Consider the following 23,083-nt stretch of genomic DNA (forward strand, 5'->3'; position numbering starts at 1 on the left):
ATGACATGCACAAACTGTTTGTGTGGACACTGCTACCATGCACTAAAAAATTCTCTGGTACACGCTGACCTCCTCCTGGTTCAAAGCGACCAGCTCTTTGATGCAGGTATGTAAGAGCTTAGTGTCAGGGCTAGTATTCTAGGAACACTCCTAAAAGACAGACTGAACTAATTAATAGCGGCTGTGCACTGTCAACAAAAGGAGCCTGCATCAGGACTGCAAACTCTCACGAGTGGTTTTTCTCTGCTTAGTAGCATCATCTCTGTCTTGCTTGGGTTCCACTCCGAACAGCTTTTGTTCATCCATGAGCTGATCTTGTCCAAACACTGGGCTGTGGTGGTGGTGATAGTCATATGCAGTGAAGGGACAAGTAGATTTCATTAATTTGGTTTCTGCATTTGATGTTGCTCAGCTATTACTTTGATGTTTTTCTTGTACATGAGCTGCTGCTTCCTATAAAACAACAGGTTATGGCAGGAACACAAATTTTAGAAATTAATTCTTAAAAGTAGTTGGTGTAGTTATGTTTTAAATACATTTATATTCTTCTGATTTCTACAAACGGTCCACAGTCAGTAGCTATTTAAAGTGAATCAATCTTTATTCGCACACTCAACGTGCGTTAACAAATTCAACATACAAGATAGCATTACATATTGTAGATTAGCATACAGTATTATGCAGTTTCACACATTTCAAGTTAGTTTTTTTCGCTTTTCAACTTTTTTTTACCACAAAGTTGTAACTGTCCAAGTTAATTTTACAACAGAAGACACAAGGTAAAGAAAAAACACATCTGGGAGATGCCACCGTGAGGCAGCTGTCAGTAACTGTCAATTTTACACCAAAGAAAAATTATCTGCACATCTTCAGTTTTCCATTATTCTTGAGGAGTAATGGAGCTATTCACATCTGTCCAATAAGCCTAAGTTTAATTACCCTGAGCACTTTTCCTTGACAAGATGTTAGTCTTTCCTTTTTCAACTAAGGAATAGGAATAAGGAGATGATCTAGGCTTAAGTATACTTTTCACATTGAAGACAAAAAGGGAACCTCTTAGTTACTTTTGAATGGAATGTACACAAGTAATCATTTTTATAGTGGGGGAAGAATGTGGAAGGAATAGTGATAGATCCTAACCTTTAACAATCAGATTGCTCAGTGTAAAAACTCAGATTCAAATAGATCTACACCAGCTTCCAGATGAAAATCTGTTCTCCTGTTCATGGCTGAGTGCCACTAATAGAGTAAGAGCTACAAAGGAATTAAGACAAAGATCAAAATCTACTGTAACCTCAAGCAGGAATCAAGATTGAGATGTCCTGATAAATCATATGGAGAAGCCCGCACTGTATTTACTTCACTGCAAGTCTTAGAAATATTGAGAGGACTTCAGTCTCAACATCACTGTTAGTCCTGGACCCATTAACAGCCACAGCTAAACTGAAACTTTCTTTCTCTTTAAGGGAGTTCCTACAATCAACAAAAGCTGACAGTGGAAAGATTCAACTTTCCAAAGACAGCTTGTCAGAAAGTGCTGCTGAGAGATTAATGGGTGGTAAAACTTAGGTTGTTTGCCAACCGAGAAGCCGTTGCTCTATGTTATGGCTTGAGAGGAAACTGGAGGCTAAGACATGCTCAGTTATTCTACTTTCAATAGTAAGAACATTGTGAGGATCATGCTTTTCCAACAGGGCTCTAAAATTCAGTGGTCTCAAGTACTGTAAACAGATAAATGAATTTTTAAAAATTTACTTATGATACATTATTTACATTCCACAGGGCACAGAACAGTGGCTGCATGGAAGCAACAAAATGAATACTGAAAACTTGCAGTCTTCTGTGTGCCTTTCTGCCCACTCAATTCTTCTTTGTTTTTAATGTGTAGTGTTTAAAAATAAACTCAGATCCCTGCAGAGGAGCTGTTTACTAGGTCTCTTGTTATAACTGTTTATGATCAGCTTGCCAATAATGTTTAAAATTAAAAATTGACTTGTTTATAGGAAGCCAAATCAGATTACTTTATCAAGATATCTTGTACAAAAGTTTAGACCAGTGTTTTTACAGTGAGATCTAGTGCAACTGCTTCCACCCTTTGTTTACCTTTACAGAACTTGGGTCCATGTCCTTCTGTACAAAGAAGTTGCTGACTATTCAGGCAAATGTTCTACAAAGTGCTACAAGTCACAGTTATCCAGTAAAGTTTTTAAATTCCAAAGATGACAGTAAGCAAATTCTAATTCTTGGAAGCCAAAAACGTAAAGATAGTTCAGAATGCTTTGTACTTTCATTTGAGAGTTTAATTCATGTTTTGAGAAGACAGGTTTTTTTATTTTTCTCAATGTAAATTAAGTCTAATGCTTTGAATACTGGCTATTATAGAAACAAATCGTAAAGAAGTACATTTAATATAATCTCAAGTCAAATGTGGAGGAGGCTATATCATTAATTATTTGATTATATTCATTAAAAGCCTTTCTCCAGCATAAAGTTTCCTGTCTAATTTCAGATATGTCACTGTCAGTCTAGAAAAAGATGATGCTTAGGTAGAATTCAAAATCCTTTTAGAGAATTAGCCTCAGTCGCCCTAAAATGAATCTTACACATTTAGTTTATAATGTTCTGTATGGACCCTTTATTCATATACAGAGTTGAATAAAATACAGTTTGTGCTCTGTGGGAATTCGGGATGCACCAAATATTTATCCTGAACCAAGTCCCATATGGCAAAAGCAAAGTGATCAGGTTGCTAATATTTCAATTTTAGATGTTTATACCTTCAAGCATGACTTTATAGCTCTATAGCAAATACATCACAAAGGGAAATATTCCAATACCAGGTTACAAGGCATTTTTCTTAAAAGGAGAGAGCTATTCTTCCTTGTACGTCTTTGCACTATTGCTGAATTCTAAACTTTTATATATGAAAATGCAGTTAATGCTTCCAAATCAAAGGACTGAACAGCAAGAATCTATAGGCAGATGAACTAACAAGAAACTAGAGGTTAAACAGCAGAATTCAGAAACTTTGGGAGAAGCCTAATAAAGAGAGGGCAGTTGTGGTGAATACCAGCAAAGACAGTTCGGCACAAACACAACTTCCATAGTAACAGATAATATTAAAATCTGCAACTTGATATTGGTAAGTTACACTAATTTTAGTTTGTATTAGGCATGCAATAGCGTGATTACACTTACATATAGTTGTGGTATTTTTAAATTTAATGCTTTTTAAGAATTTTAGTGCCCTGCAAAATCACATCACTTGAGAACCAATCAGCTGCATCTTACGAAAGTTTAGTTCTATGACTAAAACAAGGTTTAAGTCTGTTCTATGAGCCAGCAGTCGCTGCTGCAGCAGCCTCTGCTAGTATTCGCTCAGGCTGTGCCATTTGGCAATCTGCTTTCTGGGGTTCTCGCACACCTCTCGCCAGTGTTCCACGCCACCAGTGGTGATGCTGTGTGCTCCCAAAATCAGCCGACCTACCACCTCATTTTTTGTGGTGCGGTCGAAGTCGATGACTAGAAATTCAATGCTGATGTCAGGAAGGAGATCCACAGGGATATCATAAATGAAGGATTCATTGAAGATGGGATTCAAAGTGCACTTCTTCACATGGGTCTTCTTTTTTGCTATGCGTTTTCTCCCATAATAAACGTTCACCTTAACATAGGGGTCTGCCAGAGAAAAGAGAAAAGCAAACCAATAACACAGCCTAATAATACTCTTTGGAATAGTACGTCTAAGAGGTCAAGAATGAATTAAAGGTTAGACATCACAGTGCCCCATAGCTCCCTACACCTTGGCTGCCCTCCCACTTATACCACTTCCATTAAAATCCAAACCATGACCGTGGAAATTAGAGACTCTGATCAGAAATAAAAGTTTATTGTCCCATAAATATCTGAGAAAGTTTGTTTAAATCCCTGGTTCCCTTACAGGTGAAGAACCAAAGCGATGAATAATTCCCCAAATGAAAAACTTTAAGAGATCTATACAGGGAGCAAAAATATACATAAAAAGAAAAGGAAGTTTGTGCCCTTTCAGGCCGCCTTTATACTGGGTAAAGAAGCAAAAAAAAGGTTTTGTTCTAACTTTCTGCTTCCCAATCTCCTCCCAATCAAAAACTGTTTTATTATTTTGAGAGGAAAAAATGCTCATCTTCCTTGTGTTACTGGCAGTCTCCATGGCGGACTGGAGAGTTAGTTAACTCACAGACTGACCTGACCCATGGCTGAACTTTAAAGACTGGTTAGGACGATATGTAAATAAACAGAACTTTGAAATGCAAGCCTGCATGGTTAGAGATAGAAGGGTAGATTTTTGCTCAGGTCTTGTGATGTAAGCAAACAATTCTTGTCTATAGCTTTGATTCAGAGATCAAAAAAGGAGTATTAATATTTAGGAAGACACTTAAGTAAAATAGTATTATTGTCTATATGTCTCTCTGAAGGTTGTGGTAACCTGTATCTGAACTGTTCAATGGATAAATTACCCTATGCTAATTGCCATGATATTTGGGAGACGGAAAGTTGAGCCTATTGTTTTCTCAGGCCAAGAGGCTGCTGGAAATGTATAAAAACCCTGGGACACGATCCTTCTTCATCTCAGATCTGCTTTGGGTTTCAAGAAGGGGAAACCCTAAGCCATAAGAACTGAAATCCTCAATCACTGACTGGAGCCACCCTGAATATGGACATTGGTCTATAACTTATGGACTATTTCTAAAAGAACTTTTGGCAACTACAAACTCACCATCTCTGCTATGTATCTGGACCTCAAGAAATTGAACGCAAGTCTATATGTATATTGATCTTTCAACCAACTCTCTCTCTCTCTTTTCTTTAATAAATCTTAGTTTAGTTAATAAGAATTGGCTATAAGCATGTATTTTGGGTAAGATCTAAGTTGTTGTTTGACCTGGGTGTGTGGCTGATCCTTTGGGATTGGGAGAACCTTTTGTATGATGAAATAAGATTTTTTCAGAATAATTCATCATATGTTTGACATGTGTGTCTGGATGGAGGCCTGCGGCTGGGTAGTTTAAGGGAACTGCATTGTTCGGCCTTCTGAGTAACCAGTAAGGTAATACAGAGGCTGTTTTGGGCTGGCTTGGTAAATCTAAATTCTGGAATATCCACCAACGTTTGGGGTTTGTCTGCCCCGTTTTTTTGCAGTTCACCCTGATTGAGTGACCTCAGCTGGCTCCCACGGGCAGCATTGTTACAACAGGGTACTGCAGTCCCAAGCTGGCAGGGAAAACGGGCTCAGAGGTAGTCTCAGCACATCAGGTGGCAGTCCCAAGGGTGTTTCTGTGACCCAACCCATCACACAGCTGATCAAGCAATCCAGATTGTTCTAACTACCGTGTCCACATTAACATAGGTCTTCAGTATCTACAGATTTTTATCAACAGTAATTTTTATTCAAATATTTAAAATAATTATTAGTGTTGAGCTTAGAACAGATGGATGCAGAACTACACTAGGAATACCCCATTTTGCTGATTCCTCATTTACAACTACTTTTTGAGAGCTGTAGGCCAGTTGGTAAGCCCTTTAATGTGCTTTGATGTGTATAGTGCTATTTTTTTAATTAGAATGTCATGCAGTAGTAAGTCAAGTACCTTTCTGTGACCACGGCCCTCTTAAGCCAACTGGGAAGCAATTATAGAAATTTCATGAGGTTGGTGTTTACATTCTAGTTCACCAAAGAATGTAATGTGAGGTCTCAAATAAAAGCCAGTGTCATTCTGGTATTAATATTGTTCTGAAACCTATTGTGACAAAGTTCCTGCTCTACCTTGGTGGGTCTTGTGCTTACTGGCGGATTTGCTTGCCTTGGAGCTTCACGGCAGCCCTCAGCTTGGCTGTTTTTCTGAACCCACGGTCCAAGTCAACTCCTCCTGTGTCTGACCAGGAGTTGGGAGGATTTGGGGGGAACCCATGCCCACCCTCAATTCTGGGTTCCAGCCCAGGGCCCTGTGGAATGCAGCTGTCTAGAGTGCCTCCTGGAACAGCTGTGTGACAGCTACAACTCCCTGGGCTACTTCCCCATGGCCTCCTCCCAACATCTTCTTTATCCTCACCATAGGACCTTCCTTCTGGTGTCTGATAATGCTTGTACACCTCAGTCCTCCAACAGTCCACGTTCTCACTCAGCTCCTAGTGCCTCTTGCTCCCAGCTCCTCACACGCACACCACAAACTGAAGTGAGCTCCTTTTTAAAACCCAGGTTTTAAAAATCAGGTGCCCTGATTAGCCTGCCTTAATTGATTCTAGCAGCTTCTTGATTGGCTGCAGGTGTTCTAATCAGCCTGTCTTAATTGTCTCCAGAAGGTTCCTGATTGTTCTGGAACCTTCCCTGTTACCTTACCCAGGGAAAAGGGACCTACTTAGCCTGGGGCTAATACATCTGCCTTCTATTACTCTCCTGTAGCCATCTGGCCTGATCCTGTCACAGTATGTACAGGCACTATAGAGACAATGTGGGTGCGGTGATTTTTTTAAGTTAAGAAGTTGGGCCAATAAAAGATTACCTCTCGTACCCCGTGTGTCTCATATCCTGGGGCCCACATTACTACAAAAACACTGAGTATACAGATACTATGTAAAGCATCATGCATATATACTGAAAAGGTTTTTAAAGTTTGTATCTCAAGGTATTAGTCACCAGCAAAGGTGAAAAAGATGTTTTCCTCTGTCAGGATGCAAATTACGCATTGTAAACTGACACAAGGGATGTCTATTAACTTGTAAAGAGTTGTGAAATCAAAACGGAAGTCGTGTCATTATTCTGGCTATGAGCTAAGACAATGAACATTGGGGGTATAACTAGGAAGCAAAGAAGACATTCCTTCATCCTTGACCTCAGAAGTAAACAAACAGCACAGTTTCATTAATAAAAATAGGATCTCAGCCAACGTTGGTTTAAATTGCTTAAGAGGATTCTAGGTGAGAGAAACTTCTTTAGACAGGAGGTTAACCTGGTAATTAAGTTTAGTCTCTAGAAAGTATATTATGATCTTCTTTTATATGCAACCATTTGTTTCCAATATTCTTACTCACTATCACTTGAATCTTTGATACTAAACTTACTCTTGTTTTCACTATACGTATAGCTAGCTAAGTGCTGTGATGTTAAGCAAAGTGCTGATCCCAAAGTGGAATTTTACAAGCTGGTATGGTCTGTTCCTTTGGGAATAGCAGACCTGGTAGTTCTGTGAGTAGCTAGTGTTAGGGGCTAGATATCACAGGGGAATGCTTCAAAGGGACTTGGGGACTGAGGTGGACATAGTGTTAAACTGCAAGGCAAAGTAAGGGCTGTCATAGCACTGAGAAGAGTGCTTGAGTAGCTAACAGGCTAGCAGTGTTAGGAGACTGACACCCAGTTAAGAACAAGCATAATTCCCTCATGCTGGTGGCATGGGGAAACAAGGTAATTCATAGCTCTAGGCACCCCGAGAACCATCACGCTTACAAAAGTTTAAATGTATTATATCTACAGTTACCTTTCTCTGCTAAACTTATCTAATCAAAGAATGGGATATTTGTTTGAAAAGATGTATTTTCCATAAAACCATGTTGACTGGCAATAATTATATTCCCATACTTTAATTCTTTATTTACTGAATCCTTTATTAGCTTTTCCATAATTTTGCCTGGAATTGATATCTGACTAACCAGCCTCTAATTACCTAGCATCATCCCACTTGCCCTCTTTTAATACTGGCACGATTTTAGCACTCACACCGTCTTCTAGATTCTTCAGTATTTCAAGATTTATTAAAAATTACCACCAACAGGCCAGAGATCTCCTCACTCAACTCTTTTAGGACCCTGGGTGCAAATTATCAAGGCCTGCTAACTTAAAAATGTTTATCCCTAGTAGAGGCGGTCTCCAATCCTCCTTGGACTGGAAAAAAAAAAAGTTAACCCTCATGCAGTATGAAAACATCATCCTGCTTCTTTCCAAATACCAAACAGAAATATTTATTAAGCACTTCTGCCTTTTGTGCACCTCCATCTAGGCCCCCCACCCCAACCCTCTGTCTTGTATTTTCGTCCCCAGCAAGCAGTTTGTTTTTTGTTCATACTGCAAGTAGAAGTGTGACACACACTAGGATGAAAATAAAGCAGTCCTCCTTTGTACTGACACACTCACAGCATACCATGTTAAAAGTTGTTCTCTATAGTGCCTGTGTGGGGTAAATTTTTATTGTTGCACTGACTTCAAGGCATTAAATGGAAGAACAAACACTTCAGATCTAGTTGATGCGTTAACCAATAAACAACTGATCAGTAACTACAGTCTAAATTAACACTCCATTTTACAGCATTCCCTTTGTGTTTACAGGGAAGAACAAACTATGCATCAGGTGGAGTGCAGTAAACTATTAATAGGCTGGAGAAAATAGCTTCTACCTGAGAGGCCAGTGATATCCATTTTCGGTAAATGTCTAGCTTTCAGCACCACAACAGTCATTCTCTGCGCAACAGGCTGGTAAGACAGTGAGACTTGCAGCTCTCCTCTGCTAATGCATTTCTGTGGAAAAGAAGCAGATACAACTGGGAAGACCTGGGAAGTAATAAACAGGTAGGTGCCAGGAGGTCATGACCACAGTACCCTTCCCATATTGCTAGATGGGAGGGAGATTCCCAGGGGGTGTCTCACAATGGAAAAAATGAGGATCACTGCCTCAGAGGTTGGCTTGTGAAAAGAAAACAATGACCAGCTTAGGGACTATGAGGCTCCTGTTGGGAAAGCTTTCTCCTTATCTTGAAAGTATTGATGTTCAGCTAGAATTGGGGGAACGTGAACTCAGTATTTACAGTTACATCGGTGCCAGCCTTCCTTACCAGGAGGTACTGTAGAAAGAGATGTTTCAGAGTAGCAGCCGTGTTAGTCTGTATTCGCAAAAAGAAAAGGAGGACTTGTGGCACCTTAGAGACTAACCAATTTATTAGAGCATAAGCTTTCGTGAGCTACAGCTCACTTCCTCAGATGCATATCGTGGAGACTGCAGCAGGCTTTATATATACACAGAGAATATGAAACAATACCTATTCCCACCCCACTGTCCTGCTGGTAATAGCTTATCTAAAGTGATTTCCAGCACAAATCCAGGTTTTCTCACCCTCCACCCCCCACACAAATTCACTCTCCTGCTGGTGATAGCCCATCCAAAGTGCCATGTACATTGGTCAAACTGGACAGTCTCTACGTAAAAGAATAAATGGACACAAATCAGATGTCAAGAATTGTAACATTCATAAACCAGTCGGAGAACACTTCAATCTCTCTGGTCACGCGATCACAGACATGAAGGTCGCTATCTTAAAACAAAAAAACTTCAAATCCAGACTCCAGCGAGAAACTGCTGAATTGGAATTCATTTGCAAATTGGATACTATTAATTTAGGCTTAAATAGAGACTTGGAGTGGCTAAGTCATTATGCAAGGTAGCCTGTTTCCTCTTGTTTTTTCCTACCCCCCCCCCCCCCAGATGTTCTGGTTTAACTTGGATTTTAACTTGAAGAGTGGTCAGTTTGGATGAGCTATTACCAGCAGGAGAGTGAGTTTGTGTGTGTATGGGGGTGGGGGGATGTGAGAACCTGGATTTATGCAGGAAATAGCCCAGCTTGATTGTCATGCACATTGTGTAAAGAGTTGTCACTTTGGATGGGCTATCACCAGCAGGAGAGTGAATTTGTGTGGGGGGGTGGAGGGTGAGAAAACCTGGATTTGTGCTGGAAATCACTTTAGATAAGCTATTACCAGCAGGACAGTGGGGTGGGAATAGGTATTGTTTCATATTCTCTGTGTATATATAAAGCCTGCTGCAGTCTCCACGATATGCATCTGAGGAAGTGAGCTGTAGCTCACGAAAGCTTATGCTCTAATAAATTGGTTAGTCTCTAAGGTGCCACAAGTCCTCCTTTTCTTTTTGTAGAAAGAGAGAGGCAGGAACACTGCCTGCAGGAATTTCACAGATACAGCAATCCCAAGAGTTGAAACTACTGTTATGTGTTAGTTTTATACCAGACACACAAGGTGGGTGAGGTAATATTTTTGATTGGACAAACTTCTGTTGGTGAGACAAGCTTTTGAGCTTACACAGAGCTCTTCTTTGTGTCTCAGTTAAATACAAGGTGGAATAGACGGTTTAGCATAAATAGTTAAAACACATTTCAAGGGACCATTCAAGGTGAAATGGCCTGTTAATAGCCCTCTAAGAGAGTCATTGGGGGGCGGCTTGTTAGTGCGTTATAGTGTTTCCTAGACCTGATGAACTGTGTATGCTCAAAAACTTGTCTCTCTCACCAACAGAAGTTGGCCCAATAAAAGATCCACCTTGTCTCTGTAATATTCTGGGACCAACACAGATACAACAACACTGTACAGTTTTATTCCAGAGGCAGTACTCGAAGCAGGGGTTATAACAACCCAGAAGATGTTGGTTCTGTACAGTAGAATGTACAGTTATGATACAATGCACTATAACTGCAAAATGTGAAATCTAGCACCAAAGCCCTGAGTAATGTGTCAACTATTTGATTCAGAAGAAAAGTCAGTTTTTCTTGGGGATTATGCCACCCTTTTAACCACATCTATTCACCAAAATCAGCATTAACAATTAACAAACAAAAACATTAACAATTATATGAAGAAATAATGATATCTACTTCATTTAAAATTTCCATTTACCCCATGTTCTGACCCTGTATACTCTAGCAAGCCTACAACATCCTACAATTTTGAAAACTTGCTTTTACCATATTTCAGCTCAGAGCTAATGTGTCCCTCAAAAGCAGTTGGAGGAATTTCTGAATCCCAACAGAATGAGATTTTATATTATCAGTCGTAATTCCTACTTCCCAAATACCAGTTAGAAAGCTGCCTAATAATGGTGCCAGATTATAATAATGCCTTTTGCCATAGATCAACATTTTTTTATTTGTACAATTTTAATAGTTTTTGCCATACAAAACAATGTAAACACCTCTGGGAAGAAAATTATAAATATACATTCCGCAATATAATTGTTGCTTAGTAATTACATGTTACACCCTGAGTTTAATTCCCAATTTAGCCACAGGCTTTTGTTATGACCTTGACCACTGTAACCTATCTTTATGTGCCTCTCTCCCTCATCTGTACAATGGAGATGATGATGATAATCCCTTTATTTTATCTATTCAGATTAATTCCTTGGGGCAGGGACTGTCTCTTACTATGTGCTTTCACAGGGACTAACACAATGGGGCCCTGATCTTAGCTGAAGGCTTCAGATACCATTGTAATATAAATACTAATGTGAGGGATATGCAGAATATAAGCATCAGGTAGGAATGTTTAATAGCCATGGAATAATTAACTTTAAATACAGAGTTCCATGTTACACATTCACTTCTGGAGCACTACAGTACTTCTATCATTTTAAAATCTTGACCTTTAGTAGATTTGGAGTGCTTGTCCCAGTATGGGGGTGTTTTTATGATCCAACTATAGTTGGATGCTGGGGACAGTCCTTGTGCTGCAGAACTACTGATCCAGACTAAAGTTTGCAAAAGCACGTAAGTACCATTTTCAGCATTCACTTAGGAGCTAAGGCTTACTGACCTTCAATGAGACTTAGGGTCCTGAGACTCCTAAGTCACTGAGCACTTTTGAAAATTTTACTCCCAGTCCATGCCTCAAGGCTGAGAGAGTCTGGATAAGTGAACTGTGTTGAATAACACGTGCTATGTTGTCTTTGAAAACAGTAAGCTTAACAAGCTTAAAATAATGCAGGCTTCCAAGTGTTAGAAATGGATTTTGCTTTAGATACCCACAAAGTTGCCTAAGCTTTTGCACTCTCAGTGAAAATGGATTTACAATTCGTGAGTGTGAAACTGATGCTATCTTTTACTGATATCCAACTAAGATACGGTGCCAGCAAACACAGCCCCATCATGAAAATATGAGATCCTGCTGCTTTGTCAGGTCTGTCTGGTTGGTGACTAAGTGGTGAAATATTTCCTTTAAATATTATTATTCAGATTTGTTGGCATTATTACTGCTAGGTATTTAAATAGGGAGGCTTCCACTATAATTTAAAAATTTTTGGTAGCATCTTTGTACATAAGGGTTCAAATTTATTTAATTTTAAGACCAATTAGCTTTCCAAAAGTTTCAGAGTAACAACCGTGTTAGTTTGTATTCGCAAAAAGAAAAGGAGTACTTGTGGCACCTTAGAGACTAACCAATTTATTTGAGCATAAGCTTTCGTGAGCTACAGCTCACTTCATCGGATGCATACTGTGGAAACTGCAGAAGACATTATATACACAGAGACCATGAACACTCTGGGTGGGAGGAGGTATTGTTTTATGGTCTCTGTGTATATAATGTCTTCTGCAGTTTCCACAGTATGCATCCGATGAAGTGAGGGGTGGAAGGAGGTATTGTTTCATGGTCTCTGTGTATATAATGTCTTCTGCAGTTTCCACAGTATGCATCCGATGAAGTGAGCTCTAGCTCACGAAAGCTTATGCTCAGATAAATTTGTTAGTCTCTAAGGTGCCACAAGTACTCCTTTTCTTTCCAAAAGTAAAGGTACCTGAGGCACAGAATTGTAGGGAAGGAGTAAATATATCAGTAGGTTCTCAGCAAAGAGTAAAATGTTGTGGCTGTGGCTGCCAATTTTCACTCTTCTAATAGTCCAAAAGGTGACGGGAAGGAGTTTTAAGACCAATGAATATAATAAGTGAGATAAAAGTTAGCCACATCTGATTACTCCTTCAGCTTTCAAGAGCTCAGACGACGCATCAGTACTGCTGCTGTTGGCTTTTGATAAAACATATTGATCCATGTAACAAAGTAAGACCCCCAGATTGAAGGCCTCTAAGGTTGCAAATAAAAAAGAAAATCCCAGAGGAAACTGTCAAATGCCTTTTCTGAGTCAAGGCTTAGAATGAGTGCATTTTTTTTGTCATAATATTCAAAAGTCACCTTACATTTTTGCCAGCTACCTGCTTATACCAAAAAATAGATTGATCTGTGTACCTAATTGTAGGCAGCAGGGAGCCAAGCTGTTGGTAAAGTTCTTTCTAAGGTTTTGCAAACGACATTAAGGAGGGAAATGGGCCAGTAAATGCCAGATTTTAATCTCTTTTAGGAAAGCTAATTGTAGCCTCAGTAAGAGTTTGTTAGGCTTTTTGTTAGCTTGAAGTAACAGTACATTTTGTGTAAATTGGGTGACAGCATTAGAAAAATTCGTATATCAGTTAATGGGAATTCCATTAGGAACTACAGCTTTACTGTCTTGTAGCTATATAATAGCTTCTTGGATTTTCAAAATGTCATACTCCAGACTTTCATATATTTGTTCTAGAAGAGTTATCTTCAGTATGAACTTTTTTGATGTCTGTAGGATTGTGTATCTCTTCAGGAATGCACAGCTCTCACTGAAAGTGTTCTTTGGTTATTAGTAATGTTACATAATGTGTATCCTTGATAAAGGTTATAATGGGGGCTATAATTTTTTTTATTTAGACTGAATTTCTTATTAGTGATGCTTAGAAGTGACTATCATGTTGGTATCTAAATAACTTAGGTTCTGTGGATACATACAGGGATACTGATCAGTCATTTCTGGTTGACGTTAATTAATTACAAAAAGAAAATACAAACCAACTATATAAAACCTTAAAGTTCCTCTGTCTGACAAGTTGGGAGAGATGAACCCAATCCCAAATATGAGGGCAGAAACTGCCTTAAGCTTCTCTAAGTTAGAAGTCAGTGAATTTAAAAGGAATATCATTGGGAGAATCCAATCAAATAACTTGCTATACTACAGTATGAAAATGTTCTCAGATCAATGTTTGGACATTCCGTTGTACTCACTCCAGAATGCCTTAGGTTTTAGAATCCTGAGTTTCCGATCTGAATAATAGCACTCCAGTTCTGTTCCAGCTGGATTCTGTAAGGTTGCAGTGGTTACCAATGAGCTACATACAAAAGGTACTTCTCTTCCAAAAATGTTGTGGCTAGCCTTGTGATGAAGTCACAGTGATTATCATGTGTGCTTTAGACTTTTATTAACAATTAATTTCCCCTGATTAAATGAATCCAATATGTTCAGAGACAATACATTTTAATTACATTCAAATGGGTCATTTCTATCATAAGACATTATCTCTGTCCTGGAGAAGAGTTTGTGAGGAAACTAACAAGACTGGACAGGGAGATGGGAATAGCAGACAGCAACAACTTGGATGAACAGGAAAAGAGTGGAGTGGTCGTGAGCAACAACAAAGCATGGAAGAAAATTTAGTGGTAGGGAGCAATAATGTTAAAATGAAATGATGTGGGAGGGGTTGTTTTAGAGTTTAAAATCTTTCATGCTAAGAGATCCTTTATAATTTTTGCTTGTTTGTTTGTTTACAGGCTGCACATAGAAGAAGAATTTAACCTTACAAATAAAAATGCAGCTACATCTAGGATGAGACACAATAGCTCTTTAATAGAGAACCGCAAAAATTTACCACATTTTAGAGCAGGAAATTAAGAAGAGAATCCCATATCCAATTGAAACTAGAGCTGAGTAACAAAAATAGATCAACCACTAAAGGAAAAATCAGAATTGGAATGCAAGTACTGTCTCCTCATTATACTTCTAAATAGCCCCATTGGGTTTGCTTGCAGAGCCTATGAGGAGTAAACCAAAATGCTGGAATTTGCACATTTACATTTCAACTCATAAATTACAGAGGGGAAAACCATCTCATACTCAAAACTATTCAGCAGTTTCTGCTGTCTGAAAATTGCATTTAGTTTTGCAATGCTTCTAAGGAGTTTATTTTTAAAAATCATGCACAGAAAATTTCAAGTAATACACTGGATAGACTGAATTTTGATTCATGTGATGCTCTCACTCCATACATCATTCATAAACATAGATCACAGCTTAATAGATAACACTTTATTAGCAGTAAGAGGGTGTAACTGGCTGTTTCCCACCAAAGCCTTTGAGGAAGATTTGGGACTGCAGTCTGCTGACATTATGTCTTGTCCTAGTTTCATCCTTTAATTCTCCACACTTATTTATTGCACACAATTCCAAGGTGCCCATTACTGTAGTATCTAGGAACAATTTACATAATTTAAGGAATAGAATACGATACTTAACCAGTTTCTTAAAGGAGACTTGATCCAAGAGAGAGCCATCCATGACACTAATTCTCAGTGGGAAGTCCACCTCACAGTCAGGAGACAATCTGCCAAACTGATGCAAACTGCCTAATACCCTAAAGGCAGCAAGACACAGGGTCTAACTGTTCTGGCAGCAGAGGCAGGGCTAGCCCACTGGGGGCCCTAAGCACAAATATTTTGGAGCCCCCTTGTCGCTCACCCATCTCTTGACAATACTAATTGTATTATTTCCACAAATCAAAGAATATACCTACCCAACACATACAAGTCCACATTAAATATAAGAATAGTATTTTGGGGCCCCCTTGAACTGCTGGACCCTAAGCAATTGCTTAGTCTCCTTATACCTAGTGCCACCACTGTCTGTCAGAATTAAATTTCAGACTACAGGGTCCGATACTAATTGCAGTGCTCTCCTGTGGACCAAATTCTGTTGCATTATCTGAGACCTCTGTGTCGCTCTGGCAACACACAGAGGCCAGGAAGGTGCAGCAACTCCCTCTAGTAGGGGGAGTTCCTAGCTAGTTCTTCCTATGCTAGTGCTGCAGTGGTATGACTGTACTGGAGGGAACAAGGTAAGAATACCATGGCACTCTGGCTACTCAGAGATGCCATAACAGACTATTGGGGCTATAGCCAGCAAGTATACTTTAGAATAGCCTCTTTCCATCCCACAGTGGATACTAGGCACAGCTGAAAATTCTAGCCCTGCAGTTTCAGATTTGCAGAGGAAGATTCAAACATCTTCATTAATCACAGTTGCCATGGCAGGATAAAGGAGGAAAAGGTATCTGATATGGTGGCTGGTTTTAAGACCTAAACTGTTTAAGGTTTTAAAGCCCAAGGCAACGTGTTGCATCGAGAAGTAAAATGGCAGACAATACAGAGCGCGGCGATCTGCTATATTCTGCACTAGTGCAAGTTTCTGGGTAGTCCTTAGGGATAGCCCCAAGTAGTGTGTTCAGTAATCTAGCCTGAAGCCAATAGTGAGGTGGATGACCATGTCTGCTTCTGAAAGGAATTAATCTCTTGGCCAGCAGAACATTAAAAAGACATATATAGGGACACTGCTGAAATGAATTTAATAAGATTTCAGACGTGTAAGCAATCTTGAGAATTGGAGGACAAACCACCCTCAGCTGGAGTGAGGTCACAGCTTCTGCCAGCCTCTCAAATACTTTCTCTTGCTAATAAGTGGTTAGTTTTCATTCTGGATCTTTGTTCAGCCAGACAACAGGATAGAGAAATAGCACTGAGTGCATGGCGCAAAGAAAAGAGAATAGTAGCTTATTGATGGCACTGCAGCACATAGCATCTCGTATGAGATGTGGTTCTCCCTCTCAGGCAGAGGGGGTACTTGAAGCAGGGGTCTCCTACATTCCAGGGGAGTACCCTAACCACTGGAATAAAAGTTATCAGGGAAGTCTTCTTTCTATCCTCCCCACCTAACAGCTAGGCACCTACTGCCAAGAGAGGGTTTGCAGCTGAGAATCCCAAGCAGAGATAGGTACATATCTGCAGGTCTGCCTATATCTGAGACAGGATGGGGCTTAGCGCACACCTTTCTCATCAGCATCTCCCACTGGCTAACTTCCATGTCTGTCTGCCTAATGTGCTGGCTTTTGTGAATTGCAGTCTAAGGTGCCTAGCTCTCCCGATTCATTAAATAGCAACTCAGGCACCTAACTCAGTTGTTAATTGCAGTCATTTTCTAGGTGCCGAAAAGTTAGGCATGGTGACACTGAGCATCATCATGCCTAAACTCCTTTTGTGCATTCAGGCCCCAATGAGTTAAAGATAAAAAGAAATCAATACTAAACTACTTTCAATTTAGAAATGTACAAGAAAACAAATCAACGTGCATTAAACTTTCTTTATCCAAGTATGTGTTATTTCTAATTTTGCATGACAGGTACTAAATAAAAACGGAAAATAAAACATTAACCCATAATTAGAAAAGAGACATATATACACAGCAGCAAATTACAAGAGTCAACCAGCCTTTATAGCAGGGTGGATTTGATTTAAATCAAATTGATTTAAAGCATGATTTAAATCACTAGTCAGGAAGACTCGATTTAATCATGATTTTCCAAATAGAAGTGCATTCTTGTTGGTTGTTATAACCTGAATACATATTCTTCACAACTCAGAGATAAGTGTACGTTTCATTTTTAAAAGGTATACACTATACATTTTTAAACAGGGATTTATTTTGAAAACTTTTCAGATTAGTTTTACAGCTATATCAGAAAATGAATGATTGGTTATTTCAATTACCAAAGTAATTGAAGCAGATATTTATGAAGTCATTGGGAGGTGAACTACCTCCAATTCAAAAGGTTAATCATTAATATTTGGAGGATTTTCTTGCCATGCTGTATTAGGAGGAGAACATCACCAGAGAGACATTTAAACTGTTTTATTTAACTAAAACAACAGTGTTAAGTATTCTGGATTTTTTTCTTCAACAGCAAACATATAATATTTTAACAAAACAAGCATATGTCCCACACTTCTCACATTTATCTCCAGACTTCTTCTCCTGGTCCAGGTCTATTCTGCCCCCAACAATCTTCTATTCATTGAATTTTCTGAAACTTTGCTCTTTTAGAGAGAGGTAAGGGATTAACTCTGTGTACACAAAGTTGCAGAGGGACAATAGAGTTAAGGTCTGTTATTTCTCACCTCTCTATATTATTTATTTATTTTAAAAATTTTTTTGCTGTTAACAAGCATGTTACCTCTGGAGACATAAATCCACAGTTTGAGAACTGCAAAACTAAGCATCTCTGATGGTATCTTCTAAACTGAGCACTGAGTCTCATTGGGTAGATAGAAAGGTTAACCTAAATAATCTATACAGAAGCCTGTGGAACCCCATAAAATCGGGTCCCTAATCCATGAACTATTGGAACTCATTTACAAAACTTTTCTTAAACATTACATGAATATATTGTCTCATACTATAGAATTATAATTTATAATCCCTATTCCATGATGAGATATCTTTGAGCTATAATGTATCTTAATTAAAACTAGGTTTCAGAGTAACAGCTGTGTTAGTCTGTATTCGCAAAAAGAAAAGGAGTACTTGTGGCACCTTAGAGACTAACCAATTTATTTGAGCATAAGCTTTCGTGAGCTACAGCTCACTTCATCGGATGCATACTGTGGAAAGTGTAGAAGATCTTTTTATATACACACAAAGCATGAAAAAATACCTCCTCCCACCCCGCTCTCCTGCTGGTAATAGCGTATCTAAAGTGATCACTCTCCTTACAATAAGAAAAGGAGTACTTGTGGCACCTTAGAGACTAACCAATTTATTTGAGCATAAGCTTTCGTGAGCTACAGCTCGAGCTGTAGCTCACGAAAGCTTATGCTCAAATAAATTGGTTAGTCTCTAAGGTGCCACAAGTACTCCTTTTCTTTTTGCGAATGCAGACTAACACGGCTGTTACTCTGAAACCTCTCCTTACAATGTGTATGATAATCAAGTTGGGCCATTTCCAGCACAAATCCAGGTTTTCTCACTCCCTCCCCCCCCCAGCAGGAGAGTGGGTTTATGTGTGTGTGTGGGGGGGTGAGAAAACCTGGATTTGTGCTGGAAATGGCCCAACTTGATTATCATACACATTGTAAGGAGAGTGATCACTTTAGATAAGCTATTACCAGCAGGAGAGTGGGGTGGGAGGAGGTATTTTTTCATGCTTTGTGTGTATATAAAAAGATCTTCTACACTTTCCACAGTATGCATCCGATGAAGTGAGCTGTAGCTCACGAAAGCTTATGTTCAAATAAATTGGTTATTCTCTAAGGTGCCACAAGTACTCCTTTTCTTTTAATTAAAACTATAGGTTTTTTCCTCAAAAAGCATTTTATCAAAAAAATCCGATTTAAATCCAAAAAATCTGATTTTTTTTTTAAATCATTGATTTTTATTCACCCTGATTTACAGACTCTGTTAAAAATTCCCTCCTTGCTGATGTGGTCCACACTTTATTGTTTTGGTTATAGTGACATGGTGTGATTCACTTTTGCAGCAAAAAGAAAAGGAGTACTTGTGGCACCTTAGAGACTAACAAATTTATTTGAGCATAAGCTTTTGAGCTGTAGCTCACGAGTAAAGAAAGTACTCCTTTTCTTTTTGCGCATACAGACTAACACGGCTGCTACTCTGAAACTTTTGCAGCAGTGACACCTAGCTGTTTGAAACAATGGAGTTTAAATGAAATGATTATCATTAATGAAATGAAATGATTATCAGGCACTAAATATAAGAGGAAACAAGTACTTCTGTGGGTATTTTACTTTGGAACCATTTACATAGCGACTTTTGGACAAGAACCCAGAACATAAATAACCTGGGATCCAATCCTGCAAGCCTTTCTGATACAATTTCTCCCAGTGACTTCAATGGGACTAGTACAAGTAAGAACTACTCACATGAATAAGGGTTTGCTGTATGCCTGGTTCCTAGACATTTTGAGTCCCTTCTGCCAAGAAAACTCAGCCTAACTGGGGATCAGCTTACACAGGGTCAAGCATAACCCGTGAAGTGTCTCTCCAAATTCAGAGAGAGAAGTCACTTACTTGTATGTTCCTTTTGATGATCTCTCGGGTTAGCTGGACCTTTCCAGTGCTCGGATCCACTCCAGAGAGGGGCACCATGACTTCTCCAATCACATCATCTCGAGAGAAGCGATCAAAGCTCAACACCAGGAAGTGAAGCACCAAATCCTGCAGCTGGCTGTAGGGGATCCCATAGAAGGTAAAGGTCTCATCAAAGATAGGGTCCAGGGTCTTGCGCAACACACGAGTCTTCACTCGATGCCTTTTGTCTGGAAGAATTGTCATCTTGATGTAGGGGTCAGAGCCCTGAGTGTGCTCATCCATCACTGGCAGCCCATGGGCCTCTTGAATGGTCACCACCAATGCTTTTTTGGGGAAATTGTAGTCCACTGAGAAAGTCAGTGTTCCCAGCAGGACAGCCTCTTCTGGGGAAGATGGGGAGGAGATTTTGCTCCCACTTGGAGTGATGCTTTGATCTGGACTCAGTTCATCTCCGTAATCCACTTTTATTGGGAGCTGGTCGATACAAGGGGCTGCATTCATCCCATTTGGTGCCTTCTCGGAGCCCACTAAACCAGCTTCTGCAGCATCTACCAAAAGGTTTCCTCTTCCAGTCTCCTTGACAGTGCCGTTCTTGTCTCTGCGGATCCGGATAATCTTCTTCTTGTTACTCAAGGTTTCCGGATAGATACTAATGCCTTTCAGCATGTGAATGAATTTGTAAGGGGGCGTTTTGTGCTTTTTTTCTGCTTGCTGGTGGCAGCATGTCCACACAAATACTGTTACTGAGACAGACACCACAAGAACCGTGGCACCAATAAGCCCTGCCACAATTGGAGGCACATCTGTAAAGAAGACAAAACAATTAGGGATGAGATAACCCTTAGGCTTATTATGTTCATACAGCCCTTAAAAAAGCATGTTATTCTAATTAAAGAAAATACACCCTACACCTCGTAAAACCAACGAACCTATCAAGTGAATATGTCCATTATTACTCAATGATCTTGGTGACAGAAATGCCTTTGGAGCTTGAAATTATTTTCCTAAAATTGTTCTTTTCCATGTGGGACTCAGTTCCACACACTTATAGAGGCCCTAGGTTTTGCTTAATAACATCTTCAAATTTTTATTGCTCCTTATTCTCTCAAATCAATTTTGTATGCCATCATCATCAATGTCAGCACTGCTCTAGTAAAAGTGTTTACTAGGGAACTACCGTTTCATGGGCCATAAGAGGCACTCTCACACTTTATGGCTTCTTTAAAAATAGTACTTGTTTCTATTTTAATATCAGCAATTGAGTAATAAGTAGTTATACTATTTAGAATCCAGAGTTCTGTCACACTTAAGTAATTTTAAATATTAGATATTTGGCCCTAAAATGATTCACTGTAAGGACTGTAACCTCCCACCCTGTTCAGATACTTGAATCTCAGACATGGCTATAGATTTTGGATACTGACAACTGTAATTTGTATATATTAAACATTTACAAAAATTGTTTCCATTTACATGAGGATTCTCATCCTGAAGGATCCTATATAATTTTATGAGCCTCACAGGGTACATATAGAGGAATCACTTCATTGACCACTAAATGCTACTGTTTCTGGGGTAGAAAGTGGTAGCTAGTAAGCGTGCATATTGACACTAGACAAGAGTGTAAGGCAGGAACTGTAGAATATCATAAAAGTCAACCTGCAAGGATAATTTTAGATAGATTTTAAGCAGGTACTGGGACTTACATCCCTACATTTGAGAAGAATGCCATGTGATATGAAATGCCCACAAGTGTGTCTCATCCAAAAGTTTATTTCTTTGTTAACCACTCCCATTCATGAACAATGAACTTCTCTGCTTCCACACCTGTCTCAGTGTCATTACCTGTTGTCTTCCATATCTTGGCAGACGGGCAGCTGCAGAGAGAGAGGAAAGCTTTCTAAGGGGGTGTTTCACTAGGGGGTGTCTCTCTATCAGCCCCAAAGAAAAAAGTCCTATCATCTGTGACCAGGGTCCCAGTGGGGGCCAGCTGTGGTCACTCAGTTAGGGTAAAATGCAAAGAATGGGGCAGACAATCCCCAAAAAGCTGGTGGATATTCCAATACTCAGATTTACCAAGCCAGCATAAAACAGCTTCTTTATTACCTTACTGGTTACTCAGAAGTCCAAACAACACAGTTCCCTTAAAGTGATCCAGCCTCAGGCCTCCATCCAGGTACCTAAGTCAAATATGATGATTTCTGAAAATCTTATTTCATCATATAAAAGAAAAGGTTCTACCAATCCCAAAAGATTGGACACATTACCTCCCAGGTTATTGAATATTCCAGATCTTACCCAAATACACGCTACAGCCAATTCTTATTAACTAAACTAAATTTTATTAAAAAACAAAAGAGAGAGAGTATGGTTAAAAGATCAATATACATACAGACATGAGTTCAATTCTTAAGATTCAGATTCATAGTAGAGATGGTGAGCTTTATAGTTGCAAAGAGTTCTTTCAGAAATAGTCTATAAGTTATAGTCCAATGTTTATATTTCAAGGTGATCCAGTTAGAACTGGGATCGCAGTCCTTATGGCCTAAGTTTCCACTGTATGAAGCTTCAAGCAGCTCTGAGATGAATAGGATCAGGACCCAAGGATCTTTTATACAATTTCATGTCCTCTTTGACAAGCTGGAGTTCCTCGGGGAGGTCCATCTTTGCAGGAGGTCCATCACCAGTACTTAGATATAGAATTAACATAAGGCAATTTCCTTGTTCCTCCACCGTTCACAGATGATTTGCTATACATTTCAAAGAGAGATGAATACAGAGAGATCCCGTGTTTACAATTCATTTAAATGCTAGGATGTTCTTTTGAGTTCTGAATTATCAGAATACAGCATAGACAGGGACTGTTGATTACATTGTTGACCATTACCCATATACATGCATAAAACCACAACCATTACCTCCCCACATGTCTTTAAGGGTCGAATTTGAGTCATTTATTTTGCAGGATGTTTAACCCTTTCTAGCCATGCGTCACACCCTCAATGTGAGTCTGGTGTGGAAGGGAGAAATTAAAGGTCCTGGATACCTTTTAAGGACCTTCCAACATTGATATGTGCCATGTTTACACTGAATTCTTAGGTTTCAGAGTAACAGCCGTGTTAGTCTGTATTCGCAAAAAGAAAAGGAGGACTTGTGGCACCTTAGAGACTAACCAATTTATTAGAGCATGAGCTTTCGTGAGCTACAGCTCACTTCCTCAGATGCATATCGTGGAAACTGCAGCAGGCTTTATATATACACAGAGAATAT

General features: G+C 39.3%; 1 protein-coding gene across 4 annotated transcripts in view; it reads right to left on the reverse strand.

Annotated features, from left to right (window-relative positions):
- Positions 1 to 582: 582 nt before the first annotated feature.
- Positions 583 to 23,083, reverse strand: part of SYT11 (synaptotagmin 11) — a 45,209-nt gene continuing 22,708 nt past the window's right edge. For 2 of the 4 annotated variants that reach the window (XM_084613239.1, XM_084613237.1), the window contains exons 2-4: positions 19,793 to 20,616; positions 8,422 to 8,545; positions 583 to 3,678 (exon numbers count right to left, since the gene is read on the reverse strand). In XM_084613239.1, the coding sequence (XP_084469365.1) occupies positions 3,368 to 3,678; positions 8,422 to 8,545; positions 19,793 to 20,479 (1,122 nt within the window). In that variant the 5' untranslated portion in view covers positions 20,480 to 20,616 and the 3' untranslated portion in view covers positions 583 to 3,367. Of the gene's footprint in view, positions 3,679 to 8,421; positions 8,546 to 19,792; positions 20,617 to 21,919; positions 21,988 to 23,083 lie in introns of those variants that run through there. The other 2 variants (XM_084613240.1, XM_084613238.1) reach the window with 2 other exon arrangements.

The sequence above is a fragment of the Lepidochelys olivacea genome (genome assembly GCF_965140295.1).
Source record: "Lepidochelys olivacea isolate rLepOli2 genome assembly, chromosome: 24".
NCBI classification, from domain to species: domain Eukaryota; kingdom Metazoa; phylum Chordata; order Testudines; family Cheloniidae; genus Lepidochelys; species Lepidochelys olivacea.